This window comes from Anguilla anguilla, chromosome 3 (genome assembly GCF_013347855.1).
Source record: "Anguilla anguilla isolate fAngAng1 chromosome 3, fAngAng1.pri, whole genome shotgun sequence".
NCBI lineage: Eukaryota > Metazoa > Chordata > Actinopteri > Anguilliformes > Anguillidae > Anguilla > Anguilla anguilla.
Genome location: NC_049203.1, coordinates 21,536,965 through 21,564,663, shown reverse-complemented (window position 1 = coordinate 21,564,663; position 27,699 = coordinate 21,536,965). Strand labels below are relative to the sequence as shown.

Sequence of the window (27,699 nt, the reverse complement as noted above, 5' to 3'; positions counted from 1 at the left end):
TGGTGTGTGACTCGTCTCTACAGTGTGTAAAAGTGTTGAGGCTGGTGTGTGACTCCTCTATGCAGTGTGTAACAGGGTTGAGGCTGGTGTGTGACTCCTCTCTATAGTGTGTAAAAGGGCTGAGGCAGTTGTGTGACTCCTCTTTGCAGTGTGTAAAAGGGTTAGGGAGAATTAGCAATATTTGGACTGGAATACAATAACAACAGGAAGCACTGAAGTCAATACTGTAAGAGAGGAGTTACCATAAAGTTACCGCAATTCTTCCCATGGCTGATTCTTCCTGAAAATGACCCTCTTACTATATTAAATGCACACACATATAGACTGTTTCACAGAGCCAGTTACACCACCAGCACAGCTGCTCCGGCATTGGACACTTTGACTTCTGTCTCATTTGTAAGGTTTTGTCCAGCCATCTTTTTCTCCATTACTTTACAATAATCTTACTAACAACTTCTAATAAACTGTTCACAAAGAGCACCATACAATTGTTTGCAATAAAATAAATAGCAATAATGTATAATAAATATGAATGACTTCCCTGTGGAACACTACTTCACAATATAAGCACTTTCTCATCAGCGTTTTATGGTAATAATAATAATTTAATATAACACAAACCCAGTTATGTTATATTAAGTTAACCTCCTAAAAGTAATAAAAATCGAGAGAAAAGCTTCGAGCTTCAGACAAAAATGCTCATTTTGGACTATTTTGTAGGAACTTTTAGCTTTAAAAGAAAAGTTACAGTCATCTCTATTATGAATTATTTACATTTTTATAAAAGACTATTTTGATATGTAATCTAATGTGCATCTTTCATTGTTGACAGGAAGCCAGGGGCTGAGGGGGGCGGGGCTTCCCCGGAGAGGGGGCAGGGCTGGCTGGGGGGTACTCACGTTAACTTTGAAGGCTTGAACAGTGTTGTCCAGCAGAAGTACGTTACAGACCACCTCTGTGTGCTGTCTGTCTCGTGCCAGCTCCGACGCTCGGACATTGTAGGATCTGCCAGCAGGCAATCGGAAGCGTGCGCTCATTACTGTCCACACAAAGTCTGCAGCAGATGGAGGGAGGGAGGGAGGGAGGGAGAGAGAGAGAGAGAATTATACAACATTCTAGAACATCACCCCCCCTCCCTGCTTACTTTCTATGCAAATTCCAACCAATGACAGACTACCGATAAGGCTGCATCTTCCAATGGGAACCCCTCACACTTAATCTGATGAGAATGGTTATGAAATCTAGGCTGTTCTTCTGCAGAGGATTAAAAAAAAAAACATTTGCAAGAAATCCACTGGAAAGGGTTTACTGCAGATTAACCAACTGGGTTTTACAGAGAAGAGGGTATAAATGTTATATCAGATTGACTCTTGGACTCTTCTCTATCCACTTTAAAAATAGATTAATATTTCACATATGAAAATGCTAGGAAAAGCATCTGCTTTCAGCAAAATGAACAAAGAAACACATCAGTGTAGCAGAAAAAAACCCAAAACGAAACGGATGATAGCAGGAACTCAAATGCATGGCACTGTAATACTGAGCAGGGATTGATTGTAGTTTGTGGACTGATTGGGATTGAATGTATTCCTTTTCTTGCCATTAGCAACAAAGGAACAGTACCATAAATAAAGAAACAGGGTAATGACCATCGTGCGCAGCCAGCTAATTCATGCATTCATCTTAACCCCTCAGGGGTAAAATAATGGTGTTCTACTACTAAACAGCTACATAACTAGCTAGTTCAATAAACATTAACAACATCACTTAACGAGACCACACAAAATCTGACGTGCCCAAAATTTCAAAAAATGGTTCTGATTTTTTCCCCTAAATTTGCCAGCTTGAATCAGCTACTCATTGCAATGTCAAACAGGATTTTTTTATCCTTGCTGTGATCCTGGGTTTAGCTTCAAAGAAGTCTCCTCCTCCATCTTCAACCCCACCCACTCACCCGCGAGTACCAGCCTGAGTCACAGACTACTGGTAAACTTCCCCCATCGGTTAGGCGGACTGGTACGAACGAATCGCAATGTGAGAAATAATGTGCAAATAATTTGAAAACCGGACATAACGGTAAAAAAACCCGACATCTGGCAACCCTAGCTGGACAGCTAGAGGGAATGTTACTTACAGGTCCAACAGTAAACAAGCCAACGTTGCTGCTCATCCCCACGTTGAACTTCAGCTGACACACCACCAAGGAAAAGCAATTCCAAGGTTAACTTCAGTTATAGAATGAGCGCTGCTTGCTTTTGTATCTGGGCCATTACAGCAACTAGCTAGCTAGCAACAAACACTTTGTTGAAATCTGATCCCAAACCTCAGGCTCTGCAGTCGCACACCCCTCGCCACACAGAAAACAGCATAGCGCCCAGAAACGTCCCAAACACATTTTAGAATAGCAAATACAGGTAAAGGTGCACAATTTCAGGGAGAAAGTCCATGAACACAGAGGTTGCCAGTGCATCATAGGTATGCCTTGGTTATTTTATGATATTTTCAAGGAAAAAATCCCACCTTTGCCTTTAAAGTTCCTTGTTCTGAAAAGCAAATCAACATTAAAACCACAGACACTTCACACTGCAGATAACAGCCGTAGCCTAGGTGACGCAATCACCAATTGCGCAATGGAGCCACTGGACACAGGTGGCACTGGCACAGTCCAGATTCGATCCGAGGCCATGAGGAAATATTACTGTCATATATTTTACTCAATAAGCTTCCTCTGCCAAGTCGTGCTACATTAAAACCTTTGGGCAATGCCTGGCATCTGGTAAAAGAAATTCTAACATTCATTCACTTCAGTGTCCGAGTGCTACCTTCAACCAAAATGGTTTTACACAAAATATCACCTCCAGACTATTTGAATGAGTAGCCATGTACAGTTAAATGCAAACGTATTGGGACAGTTACACAATTTTGGATTTTGAAAGCAACTGGGTTTTAAAGAAAACAATGAATATGCAGTTAATATGTACCGTCAGCTTTGATTTAAGGAAATTTGCAACCATATTAGGTGACCTGTGAAGGAATTACAGCCTTTTTTAAACTTTTTATTCTCACCCCATTTAATGGGAGTAAAAGTAACTGAATTGGCTGTTGAACAGATTGAACAATTGTCAGGTTGAACAGTAACTGAACAACTAACTGGCTGTCAAACTGTCCAGAATGCAGGCATAGGTGTGTGAAAGACTACCATAAAGGGTACACCAGCATAACCTCATGGAGGGTTCACTGCAAGATACAAACCGCCGATACAGAACGGCCCAGCTAGAGTTAGCTAAAAATACATTCAAAAAACTGTTGAGTCCTGGAATAAAGTCTTGTGGACGGATGAAACAAGGTGATGAAAGTGCAAAGAAAGAAAGGAATTTCTCATGATCCAAAGCAACAGCTCATCTGTGAAACATGGTGGAGGAAGAGTTAAGTCTTGGGCATGCACGGCTGTCACTGGAACTGGCTCACTATTCTTCACTGATGCGACTGTTGACGGCAGCAGCAGGATCAATTCTGAAGTGGTTTGAAACGCCAAACCAAATGCTTCAAAACTATCGAGAGCTGATTCCGAATAGGAACTGGTTCCAAATTTCCAAGAACTGAGAATTTGTTCAGAAATAGGCTACTTGTTTCAAGTCCGCTCATCGAAGCCTGAAAATGTATTTTCAATGGCATTCGCGATTGAAATGCAAAGAATTTTAATCAGCTGCCAGGACCTGCTGTGCTTACGTCTACGTCTCTGGTTACGTAATACGTATGCAGCAACGTGCCAGTAATATACAGTACTAGGGCAGACCGGGGGAAAGGCATTTCAGTATGGCGGACCGGAGCAAATGCTCACAATTGTGGCTAATTTTCCCAAAAAGTACTGGTGTTACAGCAAATGGAAACCACCGCGTGAAAACAATTTCATGCAAACGAGGAAGTACGTTGAACATGGCGAGGCAATTAATGCAGCATTGGCTAAAGCATAAAGAATGCAGCATTTTCTATATCCCCAGTCCCAGGCATAATGCCCCAGAATCAGCTAATGCTAGTTTTACGGTATCAAACTCAGGTTAAAAAAATACATATATAGAACAGCGAACATCCTAATTATGCATGGTAAGATAGAGAATAGTTATAGGCCTACTCCATTTCTACTAGATGCAGGTTCACAGACATATTCCACCTCCCCTCCGATTCATCCCCAGAGCACTACCGAAACTGTATTTCGCTTGTAAACATTTGTGTTCTACATTCCTCGAAGCGAGAGGCCACCATTTATTTTTCTTGATTTAATTTGACTTTATTTTCACCAAAATGACAATTTACTCTTTATGCTAGCCTAAATTCCCTGAAAATAAAGGTGATGAGACATGCTAAATGTATAGCATATTTACGCAAAACTGCCTAGTGTGATGTCCAGCAGTATGTTGGGATGTAACAGATACGTGATGTAAAACAAGTGTTGCCGGAGGGTACACAAGCGGAATTTGAAACTGCAGATGGTCTATGACGCCGCTCGTCTAGAACCGCTGACACTGCCGTGCTGTGATTGGGTGCAGCTGAGTGTCTCACCATTTTCATCATTTCCATTTTCCCCCATATTTAATCGCACTTCAAAATAAAATCATTTATTTATTGAAATTAATTTAAGCTCTTGAATGTTTTATTTTTTTTCCCAGGCTGCTGTGTGTTCATTTGCACAAAGTAAAAAGTTTAATGCGAAATTAATTGATGCAAGGCTTTTCATTATGGGGTGTAATGGTTTTTGCCATATTTTTCTCCTGATGATTTTCACATTTTACTGCAGTTAAATGAGAAACAATATCTCAGTACAAACTGATATTGTGTATCGCAAAAACACAATGAAATGTAATAGCATCATATCGTGACCCAAGTACCAGAATAACATTGTTATTCACCCCCCCCCCCCGCGCCCCCCCCTTCGAGTTAATTTGTCCAAGTACTTTTGCTCCACTAAAATGACGGGACGTCACTGTTCCAATACCTTCGTATTTGACTATACACTATTAATATTCAATGTAAATATGAGCTGCAGTCTCATTTTCCAGATCAGTTCTTCCCTGTCTCTTAGAACTTTGATCCAAAATGACAAAATATGATCTCCAACTTTTACAGCTATCAAACACACACACACACACACACACGCACGCACACACACACACACGCACGCGCACACACACACACACACACACACACACACACACACACACACACACACACACAGACACAGACACAGACACACACACACACAAAAGGGGGCAGTAATTACTTCCCGAGGGACTGGAACTTAACATGCTCAAGTCAGTCCTGTTTCAGAAACAATTAGCTTCACTTGTCAGGTTCATAACTATAAGCCTGACTAACTTCTAATGAATTAAAATCTTGTGCAGGGGGAATCCACATGCAGGGAATTCAAAGCCTGAGCATTTGGTAAATAATGTACAAACTGGCCATACTTGTCAGGCTTATATCTATCTACTATAACACACATTTGACCTGAAAAGACAGAAAGATTCCACAGCTAGTAAAGAAAAAAGAAGGTCAGGTGTCCAATTAAGCCAAATGAGTCACTGCTGATTCATTATGTGAACTTGATCTATGGCCATGCCAACCACATCCTGGGTCCACATCCAGCCATGCCAACCAAACATTGCATCACAGAGCCATGCCAACCAATCACTGGGTCCACAGCCATGCTATCCAAACGATGGGTCGATGTGGGGCCCCCATCATGACAACCAAATGGTGGGTACACTATGCCAACCAAACACTTGGTCCAGATATGCCAACTAAACTCTTGGTCCAGAGCTATGCCAATCAAATGCTGGCTCAGCCATCCCAACCAAACTCCTGGTCCAGAACCATGCCAACTGCATGCTGGGACCACAGGCATATCAACCAAACACTGAGGGTCACGGTCACATGACCAACCATTTTGCGAAAATATGATAGTTTCCCCCAAAAAGGAGGAAACACTGACCTGCCAGGCATTGTGGGTCAAATCAGGCAGTGCATCTCTGCTGTAACATGATACCATGTCCCTAGAAAGTGCTCAAAGGCATTACTGTGTTAAAACTACAAATAAATTAAATGACCTGAACATGAAACAAGCAAATCCCCAGAAGGTGTTGTCTACTAGAGCTGAAAGGAATTCTGTTTCACGTGTGTAGATGTACTGCTTGGATTAAAAAAAACATGACATGTAAATAGAATATGATCCCTTAATATTTTAGGATGGGCATACTACCCCCCACCCCCACCTCTGTGAAGTATTCCTGGGATGAATGTGGCCTTGGGAACACTCTCCAAAAAGCTCCTCACAGGCCTCTCGAATGACTGAAGCCCAGTTCAGACCGAAGATTCGCAAGGCAACAAACTGCAACTGGCAACTCTTTGTAACTACGTAAAACACACCACGTGTGATGAGACAAGATGAATCACCTGCAACGGCAAGTACCGGCACCAGAAGTTCTGAGAGGGGTAATCTGTCGTGTCACGAGTCTTTGGTCTGAACTGGACTTTAGTCAGTAAGACTGTGTGCGGGTGTCAAGTGTAATCTGGAAGGACAGCTGGCTTGGACCTAAGGGGTAACACCAGCCATATGACTAAATAGCCAACTCCACCCCCCCCCCCCCCACCAACTGTCCTTATGATGGGGGCACTTGGCAGAACCCCACCGGGGCAGGGTGGGACTAAAGCCTGAAAGGACCCACTGGGTCACTCCCTGAGCACTCCTGAGATGTCCACATGCCACCCCTCTAGCTCCAGCACTAGCTCTCCTGTAGCACTACAATTCCTGTAGGGTGGAACACAGGCCACAGCGGCACAGGAAACTGTGTTGGAAGACTGCGTGTGCTGAGCAGAGCGTGTGGGAGGCTAGCCGAGATATCGGAACCGAGCTCGTTACTGAAGAGCACCTCATCGCAGCCGCCTGTAACCGCTCCATAAGACACAGGCAGCGGGAACGCTCCGGAGAGAACGTTAGAGCAACCTGATTACAACGTCGGCAGAGCGATCAAAGACCGAAGTGCCGAGGCCCGTCACAGAGAATCCTGATGCCGGCTCTCCCAGCTCTGGACTTCCTGTTCTCTCCCAAAACTGTAAAGCAAAGCTCGCTCATCCCCCAGAATTCCTCCGCAAGCACTTCAGAAGGTAAGAATGACAGAAGATTCTGCAAAGCCCCATGGGACGCTCGGCGAACGGCAAACAACATGTGGAACCTGCGCAACAGATGGTCAATTATAGGTGTGCATGCACAACGCCGCTTATCGCTCTTAATCTTCAAGCTGACGATATCCGAAATAACATCAAGCACTCAAGGACAGCCAATGAAATTCACAGCATGACACTTGAGCAAATGGTTTCCCAAGTGACTAAAAAAAAACTTCTGGCTTCAGTCTTTTGGTTTTCACGGTAACAATATTTCACAAAAATTACTGTCCAGTGCAATTTAGAAGATAATTTGCCAATGAAACGGCGCTAAGAAGTTTGAGCTTTATTGGAAGAGAACAGCAAGCGGTGATCCGCCAGAACTTCCCTTCATGTTCGAGCAGTCTTGGGAATGAGGAATCCGAGAAAAGCTTGGAGAGAGATTTGTTTAAGTAGAGAGGTCACATCTTCTAAGAGCATAATATAAAAAACAACAAACACCTGAAAGGGTCGTGCATTTCTCTGGAAGAATAAGCTCAACGGTAAAATTTTTCCCAAGGAGCATATGTGCCCCTACATCGAAAAAAATTGGTAGCGCCCGAATGCATCCCAATTAGTAGATGTGCTCCCAAATAATTTTCTCCACTCCAATTTTCCACTCTAGGGAATCCTGGGTAGCACACTGTGGTGGGGCAGTGAATTGGGGTTTGGGAGAATAGATTTGGGTGTAGCGTTTGTTCTCTGACCTCTTTTCCCCAGGCAGACCCCACCCATTGTAGCGAGGGGTACGGGTGACATTCCCCCCACCCCCTCCCGGCCCGCCCGGTCCTGCTGTCTGTGACCAGGGGGCTCTGTCAAAGTCATAGCAACGACAGGGTGACATCAGAGAGGGCCGGGCCGGGTGGGAGGAGGTCTCCCGCCATTCGGCCGGGCAACGCGTCGCCATGGGAAGCAGCGGGCTGGAGGGTTGGTCGCATTGGCCTCCGTTACGCCGCTCCACTCCCGCCGAACACGCGCCGCTGTCCCCGCACGAGGGTCGCTGGTGCCCAGACCACGCCTCACAATCCAGCACCTCAACCAAGCAAGTCATTCTAACGGAAAACGCTAGAACACTGGTTGGATGTAGGCCTACTTTGTGAATCTTCTGTACTGTGCTCGTTTCTGGTAGCCCAACACGGCAGGGTTCTGCAGATGGCCTTATTTGTGGAACAATGACCGCCATTGCACTTCTGTCTTCGAATAGTCTAAGCCAAGCAAGTTTAAGTCACCCGTGATCCTTGGTAGAATGACTACCACTTCTTAAAAGGCACAATGTGTGGGTAACCACAGAAAGGGATTACTGAGTCACATTAGCCTAACTCTCTATGTAACTTCCAGTGTGCCTGCTTATTATATGGCTTTTAAGGTTTCACAGGTCACACCCCCGCACCAAAAAAATAAATGGCACCATGATACCTTCTATCAGGAGAACAAAGAAAGGTCAGTGAGATTCACTTGATTAATTATGATATTTACCAGTTGGGCGACTGTGATATTTACCAGTTGGGCGACTGTGATATTTACCAGTTGGGTAAGTGTGATATTTTTATCAGTTGTGTGACTGTCATATTTGCCAGTTGGGTAATCGTGATATTTATGCGCACTGTGTTCGCGCACCACTGTGGAGGGTGAAGACGGGTCAGGGCCTCAGATGAATACTCTCCCTCACGCGTACGGCGACACACTCGGAAACTGTCGTCGTGACGACATCAAAGCCGGCGCGGGAACAGCCTCGGGCCCTGAGGGCTGGCACTGGGACTTCGCCAGGCTGTGCGTCGGGGTCGCCATGCTCGGCACACTCTGAGGTGCTACCGCCGCGTACTGCTCTCCCAGGTCCCCTCTGGGGTCTCCAGCTCATACTGTGCCTTTTAGAGGCGGGGTCTCGTTCAGCCCCCCGCCCTGCCCGTCACTTCACACCGCCCAGCATTATGCTAATTTATTCTGCCTGATTTTAAATAGAGCATTCACCAAAGTCAAATAAATAAATAAATTAATAAAAGGCTTCGTGGACATCTTCTGCAGCCTTCCAAATTTTAAAATTGGGCCTGCAGTCATTCAGTTGATTTTAAAGTTCTGATTTGTCTCCGTTTGAGAGCTGCGCCACCTTAAAAAGCACAGACTTCATTTGGAATAGTTTTTTTTTCTTCTTTCTTCGGTTTATTTAGCTAAATGTTTTTGCTCACTGGACCTTACAGGAAAATGCCTAACTCACATCCGACCGGCCAGCGTGCCCGCGGGCGAGACTGAGGCTGTTCATAAAACCGCCGTTTTTCACACAAGACTTCTTTTCCAGGAACCCGGATTTAATGTATTCTGGACACACAAACAGTGCGCAAAGGTCAACACGGAACGCCAGTCGGAACGTCCGTGCGCACGCGGCGTTCCGGACCCCGGCCGCTGCAACCTTTATGGGGAGATTTCCTGGGGTTGTGCTGCCAAACAGACGCAGGCTTGTTTCTCCTTTTTCCCCCCACCTTGCCCCTGGTAATTCAAACTGTTTTTAACCCAAGTTCATTTCTGGCAGCTATAAAGCTCTCCTGGTTAAAAAAAAAAAAAAAAAAAATCTGTTCAACTAGGGCAGATTTTGTCAAATCTTGTTCTCTTAGCAGGCTATCAATTTAACATAACACTTTAAGATGTTAAGACTAATTATGCTCTCAGTAATTAAAAAAAATAACATATTGCATCACCAAAACCATTCACACCTTTTTATTCAAGGTGTTGGATCCACTCGAGGCTACATAAGACCCAACACATTGACTAAGCCACATGAGACCCAAAACACAGAACTGACACACAGACTAAAATGCATTAGGCCTGACACACAGACTAAGACACACTAGACCCGACACACAGACTAAGACACACTAGACCCGACACACAGACTAAGACACACTAGACCCGACACACAGACTAAGACACACTAGACCCGACACACAGACTAAGACACACTAGACCCGACACACAGACTAAGACACACTAGACCTGACACACAGACTAAGACACACTAGACCTGACACACAGACTAAGACACACTAGACCCGACACACAGACTAAGACACACTAGACCTGACACACAGACTAAGACTCACTAGACCTGACACACAGACTAAGACACACTAGACCCGACACACAGACTAAGACACACTAGACCTGACACACAGACTAAGACACACTAGACCTGACACACAGACTAAGACACACTAGACCCGACACACAGACTAAGACACACTAGACCTGACACACAGACTAAGACTCACTAGACCTGACACACAGACTAAGACACACTAGTGCAGACACACTGAGTAAGATGAATTAGACCCAACACGTAGACCAAGACACAATAGATGGCTTTTCTCTGTTACGCCCAGGGATCGGTTTGGTGTGCTGTCCAATCAGCAGTCAGCAGGTCACGGCGATCACACAACACCCAGGGAAGGGCTCTCATGACCTCCTGATGGGGTCACCAAACAACAACACTCTGGTACAGAAAGACCCGCAGGGGGCTTCTATTTTTACTCTGATACTCTGACTGCACCCCCCCACACACACTCTCCCACACACACACACACACACACACACACACACACACCAGCTGCTTATGTCTCCTGCTTTGTGTGCGGTGCTTTCAGCCTGCCGGGCAGTCTGGAGCACCCCGGTCTCAGCTGACTGCTTCGCTGGAGGTGCACAGAGCTGCTGAGGGGCAGGGGAGATCGGGGCGTGGCGGGGTGGGGCGGGGCCGTGCATGTCCGCTGTACCATCAGCTGAGGCTACCACCCAGAGTGCTGTCCATCAGCATTCCAAAAAAGAGAGAGAGATGGAGCAAGCAGGCAAGACAGAGAGAAAGTGAGAGAGAGAGCGTGAGAGGGAGTGAAAATGAGAGATGGAGAGGGAGAGAACATGAGAGAGAGAGAGACAGGAGACAGAGCGACAAAGATAGGAGAGGGAGAGAGACAAAAGGAGAGATGGAGACTCGGAGCGTAAAAAAGAGAGAAGAGACGACGACAACCACGGAGAGACAAGCGAAAGGCAAAAACAGGGAGGGAGGCGAGGAACAAAAGCGAGCGAGGGAGCCGCAGCGCGGAGCGAAGCGAGGGAAGGGATGAAAGGGAGAGGAAGTGGGCGAGAGGACACCGGCGGCTTCGCCAGCGCTCCTCGCTCCTCCGAAGCTCGGCCCCGCCCCGCCCGGCCGGTTACGTAATGCGAATGCGCTCCCTCGTTCTCCTCGGATACGCAGGGGACGGCGCAACGACGCGCGCTAATCCTGCAGCGGCACGAAACGCGTCGCTAAGCGCTTCGGCTCGGCCAGGACTCTTCCTACGGAAAATTACACCGCTGGACCAAAGCGCATCCATGTTCTACAGCAGCGCACTGCCCCTTTAACTGAAACGGAACCGGGGGGGGGGGGGGGGGGGGTGGATACTTTAAAATAATCAAGTAAATGCTATATGGGGCTAACAATTCAGCATAAAAATGAACGCCGTCCACACCGTCCTAACAAGAGACCCGGCAGCCATCTTTGTAAGATACGAGCGCTGGTTATGTAACCTCGTGAATACTTAGGATTTAAGAAAATAAACATCTTTTTCCTGACAGGAGTTCAAGAGAAGCCAGAAGGTACCTTTTATTAAAAGGCACACACCCAAGAGCGGTTCCTGTTTTCTGCAACAGGTTGAGGGTTACAGTATCCCTGAGCTGATCTACTGTGCCTGAGAGACCGCACCCCAGCAAATCTGGACAGAGGCGGCTGTTTCACTGCACTGAAGCAGCGCTGTGATGAGTAGCCTACATCACACAGGTTCAGGCTCAATGAACGCCAGTAGGTCCAGAGACCCTTTGCCCTCACAGAGAGCATGTCTTTCATTACCGTTTTAGCCATTCGCTAAATCTGCTGTGGCTTCAGCTGGAAAGCTGTCATGCTGACGAGGCCTCACAGTGAAGTTTGGTGCTCGTTTGCTGTGATCCCTTGGCTTCAAATGTTTCGTTCCAGATTAACATTGTTCGATTTCGACGTGGGCATGCAAAATTGACAGCACATATTATGCACTGAACAGTGGTTTCAACAAGCTTTTCAAAATCATTGCACATGCGGCACTATTTTGCAAACCGGCCATCTTTTCAACCGGAGATAAAGTGAATGAAAACAAGCCCTGCCCGGCCCCTCTTAGTAGGCTAACATTCAGTGATCTTTTATTTTGAATGGTTTGAGAACTCAAAAAAGAAAAAACGATTTTCAATTAATTTAACATTCGACATGCGTGCTCGCGACTGACAATCAACAAACTGTTCACACCCCTAACCCGTAAACAAACTCTCCCCCGGCTGACTGGCCTCAGCGTGACCTATCAGAACACGCGTGTCTCGGATCAACCGCGCCGGCGAACGCAGGCGAAGGCAGAGCGAAGATAACCGCGCTCGTGAACACCGAAGGGATCTGACATTTCCCCCAAAACCCTGCTCCAACATCGCTGAACGACCGCCAGCAACCGAGAGCCGGCTGCCAATCGATGGTAAGCGATTCTGTCGGGGGGCGGATCCCGTTAAACCCCTGGTCGTCGGCATGGGGACGCTGCCCTCTGTCTTGTACTGAAGTCTGTCTGCGTCAGTGCAAAAGGCAGTCGCAGCACCATGGGGTCACGCTCAATGCGCATCCAGACGTTCTCAACTCTCCCCAACATTAATAGCTGCATAGCAAGCTAACAAAAAAGGATTCTTTAGTGTATAATGTGAACCTGGACAAACAGTTAAGTGTGAACTTGTGACAAAGAGTCAGCGAGGAAAAATTACAACTCGCAGTCAAAGCAAATTCAATGTGATCTACACATCACTTATCATGATACATTTTTGCTGCTCTTAATATAAGTTAGTTTTAGCGATCGCTAAATAAATAAAGTTTGTCGATGGAAATAAATAGGTTTAAATTGTGTGTCAAAGTTAGGGACACCCTGAGTGGACCCAGAAAGCGCAGGGTTTCAGTCCATTCCAGCACTTAAGTGACTAATTTAAGTCACTGATTGGCCAAAGAGTCCACTCACCTGATCTCAAAGACCTAAACTGGCTGCTGACTGAAAGAAAATCAAACACCTGCAGACACTGCAGCCCTCCGGGATTGAGCTTGAGATCCCTGCAAGCAAATCAGTTTTTCTTTAACATTCCTACACAGGACAGAATTGGACGGTGAGCAATTTACTGAGCAGAGTTAACTTGAACTTCTTTAACGCCTGCGTTAGAGCCCTGTGTCAGAGCAGCCACACAGCCCTGAAACAGAGCAGGTGTACAGCCCTGAAACAGAGCAATCATACAGCCCTGAAACAGAGCAGGTGTACAGCCCTGAGACAGAGCTGTCATACAGCCCTGAAACAGAACAGCGACACAGCATGGTGTCAGAACAGCAGTACAGCCCTGAAACAGAGCAACTGTACAGCACAGTGGCAGAGCAGCCTTACAGCCCTGAAACAGAGCAGCCATACAGCACGGCGGCAGAGCAGCCCTACAGCCCTGAAACAGAGCTGTCATACAGCATGGTGTCAGAGCAGCAGTACAGGTACAGCCCTGCAATACAGCAGCCATATAGCATAATGTCAGAGCAGCAGTACAGCCCTGAAACAGAGCAGCCGTACAGCCCTGTGGCAGATCAGCCTTACAGCCCTGAAAAAGAGCAGCCATACAGCCCTGAAATAGAGCAGCCATATAGCTCTGTGGAACAGCAGCCCGTGGCAGATCAGCAGTACAGCTCGTGGCAGAGCGGTGTTGAATTGGACATATGGCAGAACGGCGTTCCAGCCCAAGCCCTCTGAATTTTACAGCAGTTCATTCACGACGATGTGAGTCAGCTTCACTCATAGTATTCTCACTTAGGACTTTTCCAGAACTGTAAAGTGTGTCCCACACGCAAGAAGCCACACTTGATGAAAAGAACGTTGTGCCAGCACAGTTTGTGGTACAGTGCATTCAAATGTGTCTGCAGAGATGCAGCTTTAGGAAGGCCAATGACAGAATGGCATTTAGGAGCCAATCTCCTGACTGGTACAAAATAGGCTATGTCTCCCATAATGTTTTCATGGTAATCAACCAATGTGCTACAATTATTTTACTATATAAACTATCACAAAATGTCAATTGTCTGTAGGCTAATTGTAACATTATGAATGGTTATTTCGAATGGTCCTTTTGATATAGCCAACAACCGTTCAGCCTACATAATGATGAATCATCCCATAAGGTTGTTACTCAAAATGCTTCCACTTCAAGAGGAACCAAGCAGGCTTTTTCGCCTGAATGCAGAACTCCTCTGAGCCTATTCCCCCTCCAGTTATCATGGGTAAACTGACACTGACAGAAATAAAATGACACAATATGCGTTTGTCTAGTACACGGTCCTACCACAGCACCATCGTGAGTCCACTCACTTGCTCATAATGGAAATAAATAGTCAAACACAATCACAAAGCCTTTGAGAAAGACCAACTTCCCTATTTTCCTTTCCAGACGTGTTACTCAGCTTGGAAATGGGAGGAAACGTGTTATTTTTATCGCACTCGACAGCCCCAGTCACAGATGAGAAAGCGCATCACAGCTGCTCTCAATTAATATGAGCAAACCGTCCGTCCTGCACAATGGATCGCAACTAGAAAGCTCGCAAACACTCCTGTTTACACGCTCCAGTGTGACCAGGAAGAGCTGAAGCCACAGGACTTTTCTTTGGCCGTACAGCGTGTGTTGCGTGGGAGTTCACTGGCTGTACGGTGCGTGTTTGGAGGGAGTACGCTGGCTGTACAGTGTGGGGTCAGGGCACGAAATTAACTTCTTCACTTGCACATTATCTAATAAACACAACCTGCCAATGGAGATGACGCAAAAAAAAAAAAGGGGCCAGGTTTGACCCCTGAACCAGGGCCAGTGAGGTCACACTTGGCAGGTGGCACATCTGGTTTCGGCTTTCATCATCCCTTTACCGCAAAAGGGATCGTTTATGAAACTGGATCCCGATGTTTCACATCCCCAGAAGGGTGGTTAGAACTTCCACCAAGTCGTCATGCGGGGCAAACGGCGGCGGTGGCGGTTTTGATGCGTGAGATTATTCTCCCCTTTCAGGGCAGCGGGCATCTCCGTAAGTAGAAACCTGCACAGTTCATATGGAGCGCCGTGGTCTCTGTGCCAGCTCACTGTGCCGGATAACAAAGACCCGGGAGGCCGCGAGCAAACTGCAAGTGATGCCATCTTGTCCTGTGTGGGTTTGTGTGTGTGTGTGTGTGAGAGTGTGAGAGTGCGCGAGTGTGTGTGTATGAGTGTTCACGAGTACTTGTGTGTGTGTGTGTCAGTGTGCGTGTGTGTGTGTGTGCGTGTGTATGAGTGTGTGTGTGTGTGTGTGTGTGTGCATGAGTGCGTGTGTGTGTGCATGTGTATGAGTGTGTGTGTGTGCGTATGAGTGTGTATGAGTGTGTGTGTGTGTGTGTGTGTGCATGAGTGCGTGTGTGCATGTGTGCATGAGTGTGTGTGTGTATGAGTGTGTGTGTGCGCGTGTGTGCGTGTGTGTGCGTGTGTATGAGTGTGTGTGTGTGTGTGCCTGTGTGTGTGTGTGCGCGTGTGTGTGTGTGTGTGTGTGTGTGTGTGTGCATGAGTGTGTGTGTGTGTGTGCATGAGTGTGTGTATGAGTGTGTGTGTGTGTGTGTGCGTGCATGAGTGTGTGTGTGTGTGTGTGCATGAGTGTGTGTATGAGTGTGTGTCTGTGTGTGCGCGTGTGTATGAATGTGTGTGTGTGTGCCTGTGTGTGCGTGTGTGTGCGTGTGTATGAGTGTGTGTGTGTGTGTGTGTGTGTGCCTGTGTGTGCGTGTGTATGAGTGTGTATGAGTGTGTGTGTGTGCGTGTGTATGAGTGTGTATGAGTGTGCGTGTATGAGTGTGTGTGTGTGTGTGTGCGTGTAAAGGCTGTTATTGTTCAGTTGCTGGAACACAATGCCGGAATGATGAGCTGCTAAGGGTCAGACTGGGTTACAAACAGCAGGATCCTTTCATCAGCCGGTGGGCTGAGTCGATTCAGTGTTTGAAAGGTGAGAAACACAGTAAACTGGAGCGGTGGACTGAAGTCAAGCGGAAGTCGAGTGAAAAGGACCGTGGCACAGGCGGGAGCGTGCGAAAGGAACTGACTAAGTACTGGAAGAAGGGCCTGGAACCGGAGGAACCCGAGACGGGGTGTCTAAGCGGCTCCGTTGGGGAAGGGCGCTGAGCCTCACTGTGCAGGCACGGCAGCATCGAGCCCCAGGCCACGTCAAGGCAGACTGGGGAGTCTGAAGCATTTACCCCCACTCACTGCACATAGTAGTGCCACATTACTGAACCCGGCACATCAGTGGCGCAGCTACTGAACAGCACAGCTATAAATAAAAACAGGACACAGCGCACAGAGCAAGGAAATCTGTGATCAGTCACAGAAATCCCCCACCCACCAATCGCATGGCTACGTAGCTACTAGGCTTGTCACAATGCTACCATTTTGATAACAGGGTTATTATTGGTAATACCATTGACACCGGTATTACCAGTATCAAACTGATCATCTGTCTCAAACCGCTTTCATTTATTTTCCATGATTAACAAGTGTGCCAATGATCCATTGGCAGGTAGCTTCTTTCTTCACATCACGTTAGGGCGATTAAACGATAAGTTAAATTTAGAAAAATGTATTTTAATCACAAAGCACACTTTAAAAAATATACACCACTCTGTTAACTACCGCGTTAGCTTTCAGCACAGGCTATTAAATGCAATCTGCGCTTCAAGACTGTTTAAATAACAAAGTCCACAAATTTAAATAATGTTTATAAAATGTGAAAATAAAATTTTATTTTGTGATGCAAATAAAAATAATTTTATTACTCATCTAATACTGCAACTGAGGAAACCCGGCTATATCTCATGGTATTGAGTATGATGTGAATTTCATATAGGCCTAATGTGCTTTATATTCACTTAAAGGCATACTATGCAGGATTTATTCCCTTGCTTCGCTCCTGTTTACAATGCAAAATGTCTCTCCTGTTCTCAACCCACCAACACCCCCAAGATGACAAAACCCACGCAGCAGCAAAACAACTAAATACTTTGCTCTGGCTACTATGTCAGTAGCTTTGTAACATTGTATTGCAGACCACTGGAATAACATCTCTTTTAAATATACAGCAATAGCTGCATTCATGCTAGTGAGGCAGTCACAAGTATGCCAAAATGCTGAACCGACATATCTGATTCTCACTTTGCTGTAATATGCAGCAAAGTTACGGGGTAGCTGGCTTTAGCTAAGTGTGATGGAATGGACCTTATGCTAGCCACAGCTAGCACAGCACCATTGGGTTTCCATCTGCTCTAGCCTGCCTGGAAGCACATTTGTATCTTTGCAGTCTAGCTTTGTGTATTTATTGCAGCAAAGTCGTATGCCTCCCCTGCCACGTAGCTTGATAGGAGCTCGATAGTTCCTCCAGATCGGGGAAGTAGCCTAGAAGACTTCCGAGCTGCGGCCTGCCAGCCAACCCCCAGATTGATATGAATTTTGTCTTGTGACTGTCATGTGTCTCGCCGACCACAAATATTAGTCTACAGTAGTCAAATTGCAATTGTATTCAGGAAAAAAATACCTAACTTATACAGGATAGTGGGATTTTCCGGCTTGTGGACTCACCCCTTTTACCATAGCATATGAGCTGAGAGTAGTGTACTGGAAACTTATTCTCCAGCCTTAAGTATTACTTTGTAAAATATCAGACCCACAGCAAATTCTTGGGCCATCACAGCCAGCTAACTAACGTTGTCAAACAACTGAATTTAGTTAGCTGATAACGGCAGCTGCCTAATGATACAGGACGCTGACTAACCACTTGGCTAGCATTATGTTAGCCACTAAGGCAACCCTATCTCTCCGTCACTAACCCAGTGGAAAATGCACCATGCACGATTCCCCTTCTTCTCCTCCTTTTGGCCACAAGCTTTTCAGATACAACCCACAAGGAAAAAAGGATCAAGCCCAGAAATGTCCCGAAAGGAACCCTCAGAAGAGCCCTCACTGATCGCTATTACACGTGCCAACACACTCTGCAGCATATTATGGTGACAGACTACTTAAAGGCATGGTTCACTTTCCAGGGTTTTTGCAGTTTGCAGTTTGTGTGTGTGAGATGAAGGATATTATAAATATTTAAAGAAGGTTCTTTGAGATAGTCGCTATAGGGGCATTCGGTGGTCCATAGCAAAAAAAATGTACTTCAGTTAACTCCAAATCAGCTAGTACAGCAACACTGATTGGGATTGTCCAGTTGCAATGACATAAAGTGGACAAACAACCCAATTCCTTGACAGCCTACTTCTCCTCTTATCTTAACGCACAGCAGAAGCGCTAATGCATAGTCTAGGCAATACTACTGCAAAGGGCCTGGAGATTCGTCCCAGACTACAAAACAGACCCTGATTCTGCAGCATCTCATCTGATGTAAAAAGACTGGATTCACTGAGTTAAATCCTCACCTTAACCTCATCACGAGTTGCGACAGGTACGTCCACAACATTCAACGGTAAATGAAAACGAGATTACAAGCAAGCACTTTCAGTACCGAGTATTAAAAAAATACCGATGACCAAAGCAAACGAATCTCCAGTTAGGATATGTGCCTGACTCGTCTGGGTGAAGTGAATGAGAGAAATGAACAGGGCATGCTCATTCCGGTTTCAGAGAGTCCAGTGTTTATCAGAGAGGAGAAGGGTTTCCTGTGGGTGCTGTGAATATAAATCACGCCTGCTGTCCTCCCAGATGCCAGAGTGCTGGGGGGCGACTCCGTGTTAAGCCCAAGCAGAAGCCCGCGGCCGTCCCTCTTCCCTCCCTCCCTCCCTCCCGGCCCCTCCCCCAACACCGCCCCCCCCACCCCACTACTCCTGCTGCTGTTTCAAGTTTCAGTTTCCCAGATATGAGGACGTTTGACCTTTCAGCCGTGGTAACTGGGACCTGGGTTCCTAGAGCAAGCTCACGCCACCTGCCAATGCAAATGACACATTCCGACACCCGGCCGCATCTGCTGCCCCCCCCCCCCACCCCCAACCAGCCCCCTCATCGCTGTCCCAAAACCAGCCTGTGCCCCCTGCCCCCCCCCCCTGACTCGCCAACCAGCCCCCTCCCCTCTGTCCCAAAACCAGCCTGTGCCCCCTGCCCCCCCAACCCCCCCGACTCCACACCCAGCCCCCTCCCCTCTGTCCCAAAACCAGCCTGTGCCCCCTGCCCCCCCCCCCCCCGACTCCACAACCAGCCCCCTCCCCTCTGTCCCAAAACCAGCCTGTGCCCCCTGCCCCCCCAACCCCCCCGACTCCACAACCAGCCCCCTCCCCTCTGTTCCACAACCAGACTGTGCTCCCCGACCCCCAATCAGCCCCACTTCGTCCCAGAACCAGCCCCCCCCTCTGTCCAGCAACCAGCTACCCGACCCCCACACCCAACCAGCCCCCCTCTGTTCCGCAACCAACCCCTAGTCTACCCCCACCCCCCCGCGCCACAACCAGTCCAGGCACGTCTCTAGATTACCCAGAAAGTGCTGCAGGAGGCGGGGTCTCTCCACCACATGACGAAAACATTCAGCTTGACTTTTAAACGCCCCCACTTTAAGGCAGAGCGGGTCGGGCACCTGGAGCCCCGTGGCACCCTCCTGCCTGTTTGCTCTGAAGGCACTCCGGTGTTGCTCAACAGCAGAGCGTCGCAGTCAACAAGCGCGAGCCGTCGACACGTCGGTGCAGAGACCGCAAAAATGCGCCCGTCATTATCGCAGGCTGCCCGGTCCCCTCTTCCCTCCCAGCATACATGTAACCTCACCTCCCCCACCCTTAAGTGGCTTTTGTCGCTTGTCAGGCCGCCATTGTAAATACGAATTCGTTCTTAACGACTTGCCCGGTGAAATAAAGGTGAAACGAATTCCTCCCAGCAACGTGCCAACGAGATCCCACTGCAAACTCACTGCATGTAGCAATGTGCTTTTTTGGGGGGGGGGGGGGGGGGGGGGGGTTTTGCCCGCTGCAGTAATCAAAACGTCCCTATTTCCTGCATTGAACACAGCCGGAGAACGGCCCACGCTGTCCGGTGTCCCGAAGGCGTCCGGAAGCGTGGTCTCAGAAACGCGCAGGTGGGGGGGGGGGTCTCACGGCTCTCTCAAATTCTCATTGCGAGCCGTGTCGTCAGTGCTTCGAATCCGACCGCACGACCTGTCGCGTGTCTCCCCCCCCCCCCTCCATCCCCATTCTTTCTGCCCAATAAAGCTTCCTGTCCAATAAAGCTGAAAAGGCCATAAAAGACACATTTGAAAAAGAGACGCGCAGGTCTGAAACGCCGCGAAGCTGCGCCGTTCCCTGCCGCCGGAGGCCCGGCGTGGCCCTTCAGCCTCGGCCCAGACGCGGCCCCTGCTCGGGCCCACAAATGGTAAAGCGTGCCTGAGGGGGGGGGGGGGGGGGAGGGCGTGGCCCGCGCTCCGGCTCAGGTGAGCAGACTCACGCTGAAACTATGCGCGCGGGGCCTGTAAGAGGATCCGCCGTCGGCCCGCTCTGATGGGGCCGGCCGATTTCACAGCCTCCGGCTACATTTGGCACCGTCGCCACGGATACCGCGGCTCGGGGAAAAAAAACAACGTTTTTCTGATCCCTTCAAAAAAAAAAAAAAGCCCAGCGTGTACAGGTTGGGAGATAAGGAAAAAAGGTCTAAATTTTACTTAAAAATTAAATTAAATACTTCTTTTTAAAAAATTTTTTTTTTTGAGTCCACGACCATATGGTCCATGGTGACACCACAAATACTGTATTCTCCAGCTTCAGGGGGCATTAAAAATACAGCGAGAGAAAGCACTTCTCAGATTGTTAATGTTCTGAATCGCTGTAGCCTGTTGCCTGTCACACGGACAGTGAGCAGGAGTTATGAATGGCGGAAGAACTCCATTCAGCCAGCGGGCTCCGGCGGATTTAAGAATGGAGAGCGGGGCTTTGTGAAGTTTACGGCCTCGCCCGCGCTGCGGCTAGGCGCGCGTCGTTAGCGGCTCTCCCCGAGAGCGCCGAGCCAGTGAAGTTAAGAGGAGTTAATCTCTCTCCTGAGCCACCTCTGGCTCGGCCGCACGCAGAGTGGGGTGGGGGTGGGGGGGGGGCGGGGGGGACGTGCCGTGACACGCGCGGCCCGTTCCAGGCAGCGGGAGCGCTCCAGAAATGTCGAGGGGCGGTGTTAGCTTCGGGTCTGGAATGCCGCGCTGCCGCTCCGGCTCCGGGTCTCGCTGCGCGAAGCGAAGCTTCTGCTCTGCCGCTCGGACAGACGGAAAAGGGGGGTCGCGGGACGGGTGGCGGGGAGATGCAAGACGCACACGCCGCCGTCCTCCAGCGTAACCCCATGTCCGGCCGGCGAGCGAGTCCTCGTACCCGGGCCGCTTATTCCCGTGGTGAGCACGCCCCCCCCCCCCCCCCCCCCCCCCCCGGAGAACTCCTCCAATGCAACCCTGAGCAGGCGCCAGACGCGGAGCGACGCCAGTGACGTTTACGTGAGCCGAGCGGCAAAGGGAAAGTCCTGCAGATGTGCGCCCCTCGCTCCAGTTACAGGCCACGCGATGCGGTCATGCGAGAACCTACGGCCGGGAGTGTGATGCCGGCTGCTAGGCAACCACGGCCGTATCTCCATCCCTGCATCTTTCCTAGAAGGTTCCGGTTAGTCTGTGCGAGACCGCAGCCTTTTTGTTCCACCGCGAGCGCAACACAAAAGGACGCCTTGCCTGGGCTCAGCCCTCACGGACGGGCCGACGCACGTGGACATCACGAGCCGGGTCAGAGCCGTTCATCGGGTGAAGATCATCGCTTCAGCTCGCTTGCACTACTGAAGCTGTGCGGAACGCTAGGTTTCTGGACCCCTCGGTCATGGGTTTCAATCCCAGAGGGAACAAACCTGTTGAACCTTCAGTGCTGTATTTTAAAAATCGAGCGACGTACACGAGGGTCAGTAGCATATTTTCCATTTCCACAAAATGCTAAATGAAAAAAGAAAAACTAAAGAGAAAAAAAAACATATTTGAAGGCCTTTATACACAGTTTTATTATAAACTCCAGTCATCCTTGCATACCTCTCCGTGCAAGTCAGGTGTTACCCATCGGATACAGTGACCGTGGCTCGATCATGCAAATCTCTTGATCCACTTACTCATCTACCTTCAGAGCCACAGCAGTCTCCTTCTTTGTGCAGCACGAACGGTTATGCCCACGCACGGGGGGGGGGGGGGGGCGTAATCTGTTAATCTAACCTGGCCTCGGCTGATGTGACACGCGTAGCTGGATTAGAGCCGTCGTTTCAGGAGGCCGAGCCCGGGCTCCACACAAAGAGACGCGCCTCTGCTCCGCCAGCCTCCGATCCGACGCCCTCGAATCCCGCCATTCCCACTCAGTCCCCAGAAGCTGTTGCTACGCCAACTGTTGTGATAGCGATTTTCAGCAGCCAGTTACGTTACCACACCCCCGCCCCCCCACCCCTCGACACACGCAGCATCACACAAGACAAAAAGAGAGCAGCGCGGATGAACCACTTAAGCAGCTGGCCTCCTGAATGATGTCTTTTAACACCTCACTCCCCCCCCCCCACCCCCCCCCAGCAGCATTCACACACGCACCATTAGAAAAACCCAGCGCATTACCATTGGCCGGATCGCTGCCTGCCATTCTCATTCTTCACCCTGTGGTTCCTTTCATTCTTAAAAGCTCCGGAGCGATCGGCGGCAGCGGCGGCTCCATTCATATTTTTCCACACTGCGCACACCCCCAAGCCCCTGCCCCGCCCCCCCCACCACCGCCCCCTCCCCCTCCCCCCCCAGCTGTGCTGAGGGACCCAGAGGCCGAGCGATTCCTCCGCCTCCTGCTCGCACACGTGTGTCACTAGTCTCTGCCCCTCTGCACCAGCACAATGGCTTCATCTGATCCAGCTCCCGCACTTCTCTCTCTCTCTCTCTCCATCCTTCTCTCTCCCTCTCTTTCCCCACTCCCTGTCTCCATCCCTCTTTCTCCCTCCATCTTTCTCTCTCTCACTCCTCTCCCTTTCTGCTTCGTTCTCTCAATTAGTCCCTCCCTCTCTCCCTCCCTCCCTCTTCCCACACACTCTCTCTCTCTTTCTCAATATCTCATTCTCGCTCTTTCTCACTCCCTCTCTCATTCTCTCTTGCTCCCTCTCTCACTCCCTCCCTCTCTCTCCCTTTCATTACCGCTCTCTCTCTCCCTCCCTCCCTCTGTGCAGGAAAAGGGTACGCAGCACACAATACCTGCCCCGCAGTCCTGGGCTGAAACCAGGGCTGCACACGGAGCGAGATGGCTATCTGGGGGGGGTCCTCACTCCGCACGCTGCCGTGAGCGGGGGGGGGGGGGGGGGGGGCTACCAGGAGCGCGTGTGATTAACAGCGGCCGGCTCTTCCCACGCTCTCCCCCCGCGCTGCTGGGGGGGGAGGCGGTAGAGAGCGGCATGACGTCACAGGGCGAGATGCGATTCTCAGAAGCCCGCTACGCCCCGAGAATGGGCGCCGAGCGCAGAGAGCGGCGTGCGTCTCTCCCGTTCGGCTGGGCTTGCCGCGGCGAGAGCCCGTAAAAACACCAACCTGACGTGCCGAGCGGCAGCGCAACAGGCGGAGAGGGCACCCCCACCCCCCCAAATGAGGCACCGCCGCTGCCCTGTGCCTTCACAGTGAGTGCCCCTGCCCAGGCCACTCAACGCAGGGCACTGGCAGAGGAACAACTGCCCCCATGCATCTCCATTAAAACTGCCTAAACAAAAACCTATTTATGAATGACTATCCCATTTTGCTTCATGTTAACAACAAATAAAACACTGTATTATTACTACCACCCAGGTTACTCACAGGTACTATTACTAATAATAGGAGCATTACGTTTCCCCAAAAGTGTTCATTCTTTGTGTAATTTAATTACCACAGGAAAAACTGTGCAAGCAAAGGACATGCAAACCAGCGCAGTCTTAGTCATGTGTGCATTTTCCTATGTTATGGTAAATTTGTGTGTGCCGTAGGCTACGTTGATTTGATCACCGATTGCTCAGACGCTCATTTAAAACCGAGCGCGCTGCGCGTTTCACTGCGCTGTGAAGCAGAGCCGCATTCCTCGGTGCTCCTGACTGGCCGAGCGGACTGAATGGGGAGACAGAGGTCAAAGGTCACGCCGATATGTAGCGGCAAGGGATCGCCTGACACGAGACCTCGACAGTCTGAGGCGAACTGACTGCTGCAAAGCAAGAGTCCACGTCAGTCACGCGAGTTACACAGAGCTCCTCGCCTTTTAAACACCCAAATTAACCGACTGACCCGTGTGACAAATGACGAGTGAAAAACGAAAGTGTTATTCTGAACCTGCTTTCTTGAGGCTAAATTTCAGTCGCCCCTCAGCTTCATGTGTATCTGACAGTCTGGCTGGGTATGGCTGGAATACAGCCACCTGACTGCAAGCACCATGTTGTATCAAGGCAGCGGAGCCAGGCACAGTCACGGTGCCCTCGGGAATGCCAGCCAGCGTGGGCGTGAGGAAGAGGAAGAGGAAGCAGCTCCGGCCCTACAGCAGAACAGGAATGCCGAACGTCGCTCGGAATAATCGGCGCTGTAATTGCTGAGCTGCATCGGCCGACCTCCGGCTGCCACCCCCACGCTAAAGCAAAGCAAGGCGACCCATCTTCGCTCCGCCGTCGCCAAAATTAAAACTCGCAAGCACGCCCCCGACGCCCCCCCCCCCCCGCAGCGCTCCAAAGTGCACTTTCCCGGCTAATCGACGTGTCCGAGAATCAAAGCGCCCCGAAAACCACGGAAACGGGCCGAAACCGAACGACGGCATCGTCCTCTGGTCTGCCCGGGCCCAGAGGACGGCCGCGCTGCGCAGGCCAGGCGGGCACCGGCTCCCTGACGACGCGCCGTCTCACGGCCTCGCGCAGGGGGTGGGGGGGGGGGGGGCTGTCATCTGGGGAAGGCGGGCGCGGCCCCCCGCGGCAGCGTCTTCTGAAGAGAGGCTCGGGTTCGCGCGGCGAGAATTCTCAGCGCCCTCTCGAAGGCGGCGGCGGCGCCGAGGCGGGAGAGGAAGTGCGTGCCGTCGCACGGGACCACATCAAAGGCCGTGTCTGTGGTGACAACAGCGGCACGCCCCGCCCGTGGTGCCGCACGTCCACGTGAGGGTGCGCCGAAGCTGGACTTTGCTCAGTGTGAACTGACACCAGAGTGTCAGAGACAGGAAGGGATGGGTATGTTCTCGATTTTGCAGATACCAGTGCTAAAATGACACTCTTAAAACGGTCTGCACCGACAGCCTGCCTTCTTCAAAATAGAGAGAAAACAACGATATCAGCTTGCTAATGGAGCCTGCCGTCAGTTACTGAGTCAGGGACAGGAGGTGTGTCAAATTCAATGTTCCGACCGGGCTTTTGGTGGGTAAGCAACAGGTAGCATAGTCAAAAGATTTGGACCTGTAAAATTTTCCATTTGTTTGCTAAATTGAGCTTTAGGAACTGTAGGAATCATATCAGTTTCTTCTGCTTCAGTTTTCAACCTGAAACCATTTTCTTACCCAAATCTAGGACCCTATGGAATCACCCTATGGGCCCAGGAACCCATGGAACCACCCAATGGACCCAGGATCCCATGGAACCACCATACGGGCACACAGAAGAACCCTTTGGAATCACAAAATCCAAACACAAGAACAGACACAAGGAATCTCTGATCACCGCCACACAATCAGTTTCAAGATGATGTTGCATGACAAATTTCAACAACAGGAAATTCTAACTGAACAAAGCAGAAAGCAGCCAATTGTGTAGAATCAGTGGCTTACTGAGTAGGCTTGTTTTTCTATAGGTCATTCGGTCCAGGACAGCGGAGCAGGATTGAAAAATATTCTGGCACAACCCCACAACTCAAACTGCATGAAGAAGAAAGGGCAAAAAAAAAAAAATTGCTAAAAATTTCTGCCACTTTCAGAGAGCGAGGTCAATGCAGCAGCCACTAAAACATAAAAACCAGACATGCTACCGCACCATCTACTGCACCACCGTGCTCTCAAAGTGACCTTCACAGGCTGATTTTTTCTTCTTCTTTTTGAATTTATCTATTTGCACATATGAAAAGGTTGAAAAAGCAATTAAACAGCCTGGAAATACAAACAGAATGTGCAGGTGAGGCAAAGGGATAAGGGAGTTGGAACCCCGTGGAGCTGATAACAAGGCCGCACCATTCAGAAAGATTCACATTGATAATCAAACGGACACGTTCACAGCTCTGGTGACAGACAAGAGCAAACGGAAAAAAACTTCAAAACGCCATTCTTCAAAAAGGAAATGACTGTTCTGAGGGGGGTTATACTTTGTACATTTTGGCAGCATATTATGTTTGTGGAAATGAAAACGGTGCTTATTATGATTAGGGACACGCAATATGGAAACTCAGAAAGGGCCGATATCAAAAAATGCAGACCGCAACCAAGTTTCCACGTTCATGGAAAAAGTACACGAGCAAAGACTTCATCTTAGGAAGAAAAAGCAATGAATGTATTTACATACCAACACCATTTTACTTACTTCATTATTCAGAGAAAGTGTGTGCCTCGACAGCTGCTCTCTGAACGGCTCTTCTTGCGAGTTTGGCTCGCACAACCGATAAATTCAAAATAAACAAAAGAGGTTTCAATGACTACGATAAGGCTACTTTTTCTGAATGTGCCGTGTTCACTTTATTTACAGAACGAGCAGTGCATCAAACGGGCCGCCTCCCTGGCGTGTGCATGTTGCATCATCATACCAACCACTCACATGGGCCCTTATCTTAGCATCGGGCCAGTATTAATAAATTCAGTTTAATCTTCTGCAGCCCAGATCTCAGCATGTACACCTAACACTATTCCTACTACAAACAGGTAGTATTGTGGTAATTGCTAACTCCTTAACAGCATTCTTAACACTCGTCTAGGAAAATGTTCCGTTTTGCATGACCACATTTCAAGTTTACCTGAATTCGAGTTTGCACAAAAGGAAACGTCTTTAACGTTCAGCAGACATATTCATGCTTGATAGATTTAACACGATAGTAAATCTCAACATTATCGATGTAAATTGAACTTCTCTCCTGCTGTGACACTGTTGAATTTTTACCAGTTTATTTTAATAGCTGACATTTGAATAGCCTATATCTGCTTTTATCAAGTCCAATATTTCTTTCGGTCACTGTATTAATATAGCCTAACACAAGGACACCAACCAAAATACATCAAAATCGTTTTTTCCCCCTGATCAGTTAGTTAAAGTTAAAAGAAATGTCAAAAAAAGAATAGGATGGATATAAGGAGGGGAAATGGAGGGTAAAAATATACTTATTTTCCGCAATTTAAAATCCCTTTCCTCACTTTTGTAACCGTTCTTTCTTCAGTTTTACATTCTTTTGGCTCATATGACATTTTTATTCAACTTAAAAAAAAAAAACTATACTAA

General features: G+C 48.8%; 1 protein-coding gene across 2 annotated transcripts in view; it reads right to left on the bottom strand.

Moving 5' to 3' along the window:
- ptpn4a (protein tyrosine phosphatase non-receptor type 4a) overlaps positions 1-27,699 on the bottom strand; it is an 80,043-nt gene that overhangs the window by 46,465 nt on the left and 5,879 nt on the right. The window contains exons 1-2 of one of the 2 annotated variants that reach the window (XM_035409105.1): positions 22,874-23,002; positions 900-1,054 (exon numbers count right to left, since the gene is read on the bottom strand). In XM_035409105.1, the coding sequence (XP_035264996.1) occupies positions 900-1,054; positions 22,874-22,904 (186 nt within the window). In that variant the 5' untranslated portion in view covers positions 22,905-23,002. Of the gene's footprint in view, positions 1-899; positions 1,055-22,873; positions 23,003-27,699 lie in introns of those variants that run through there. The other variant, XM_035409106.1, reaches the window with a different exon arrangement.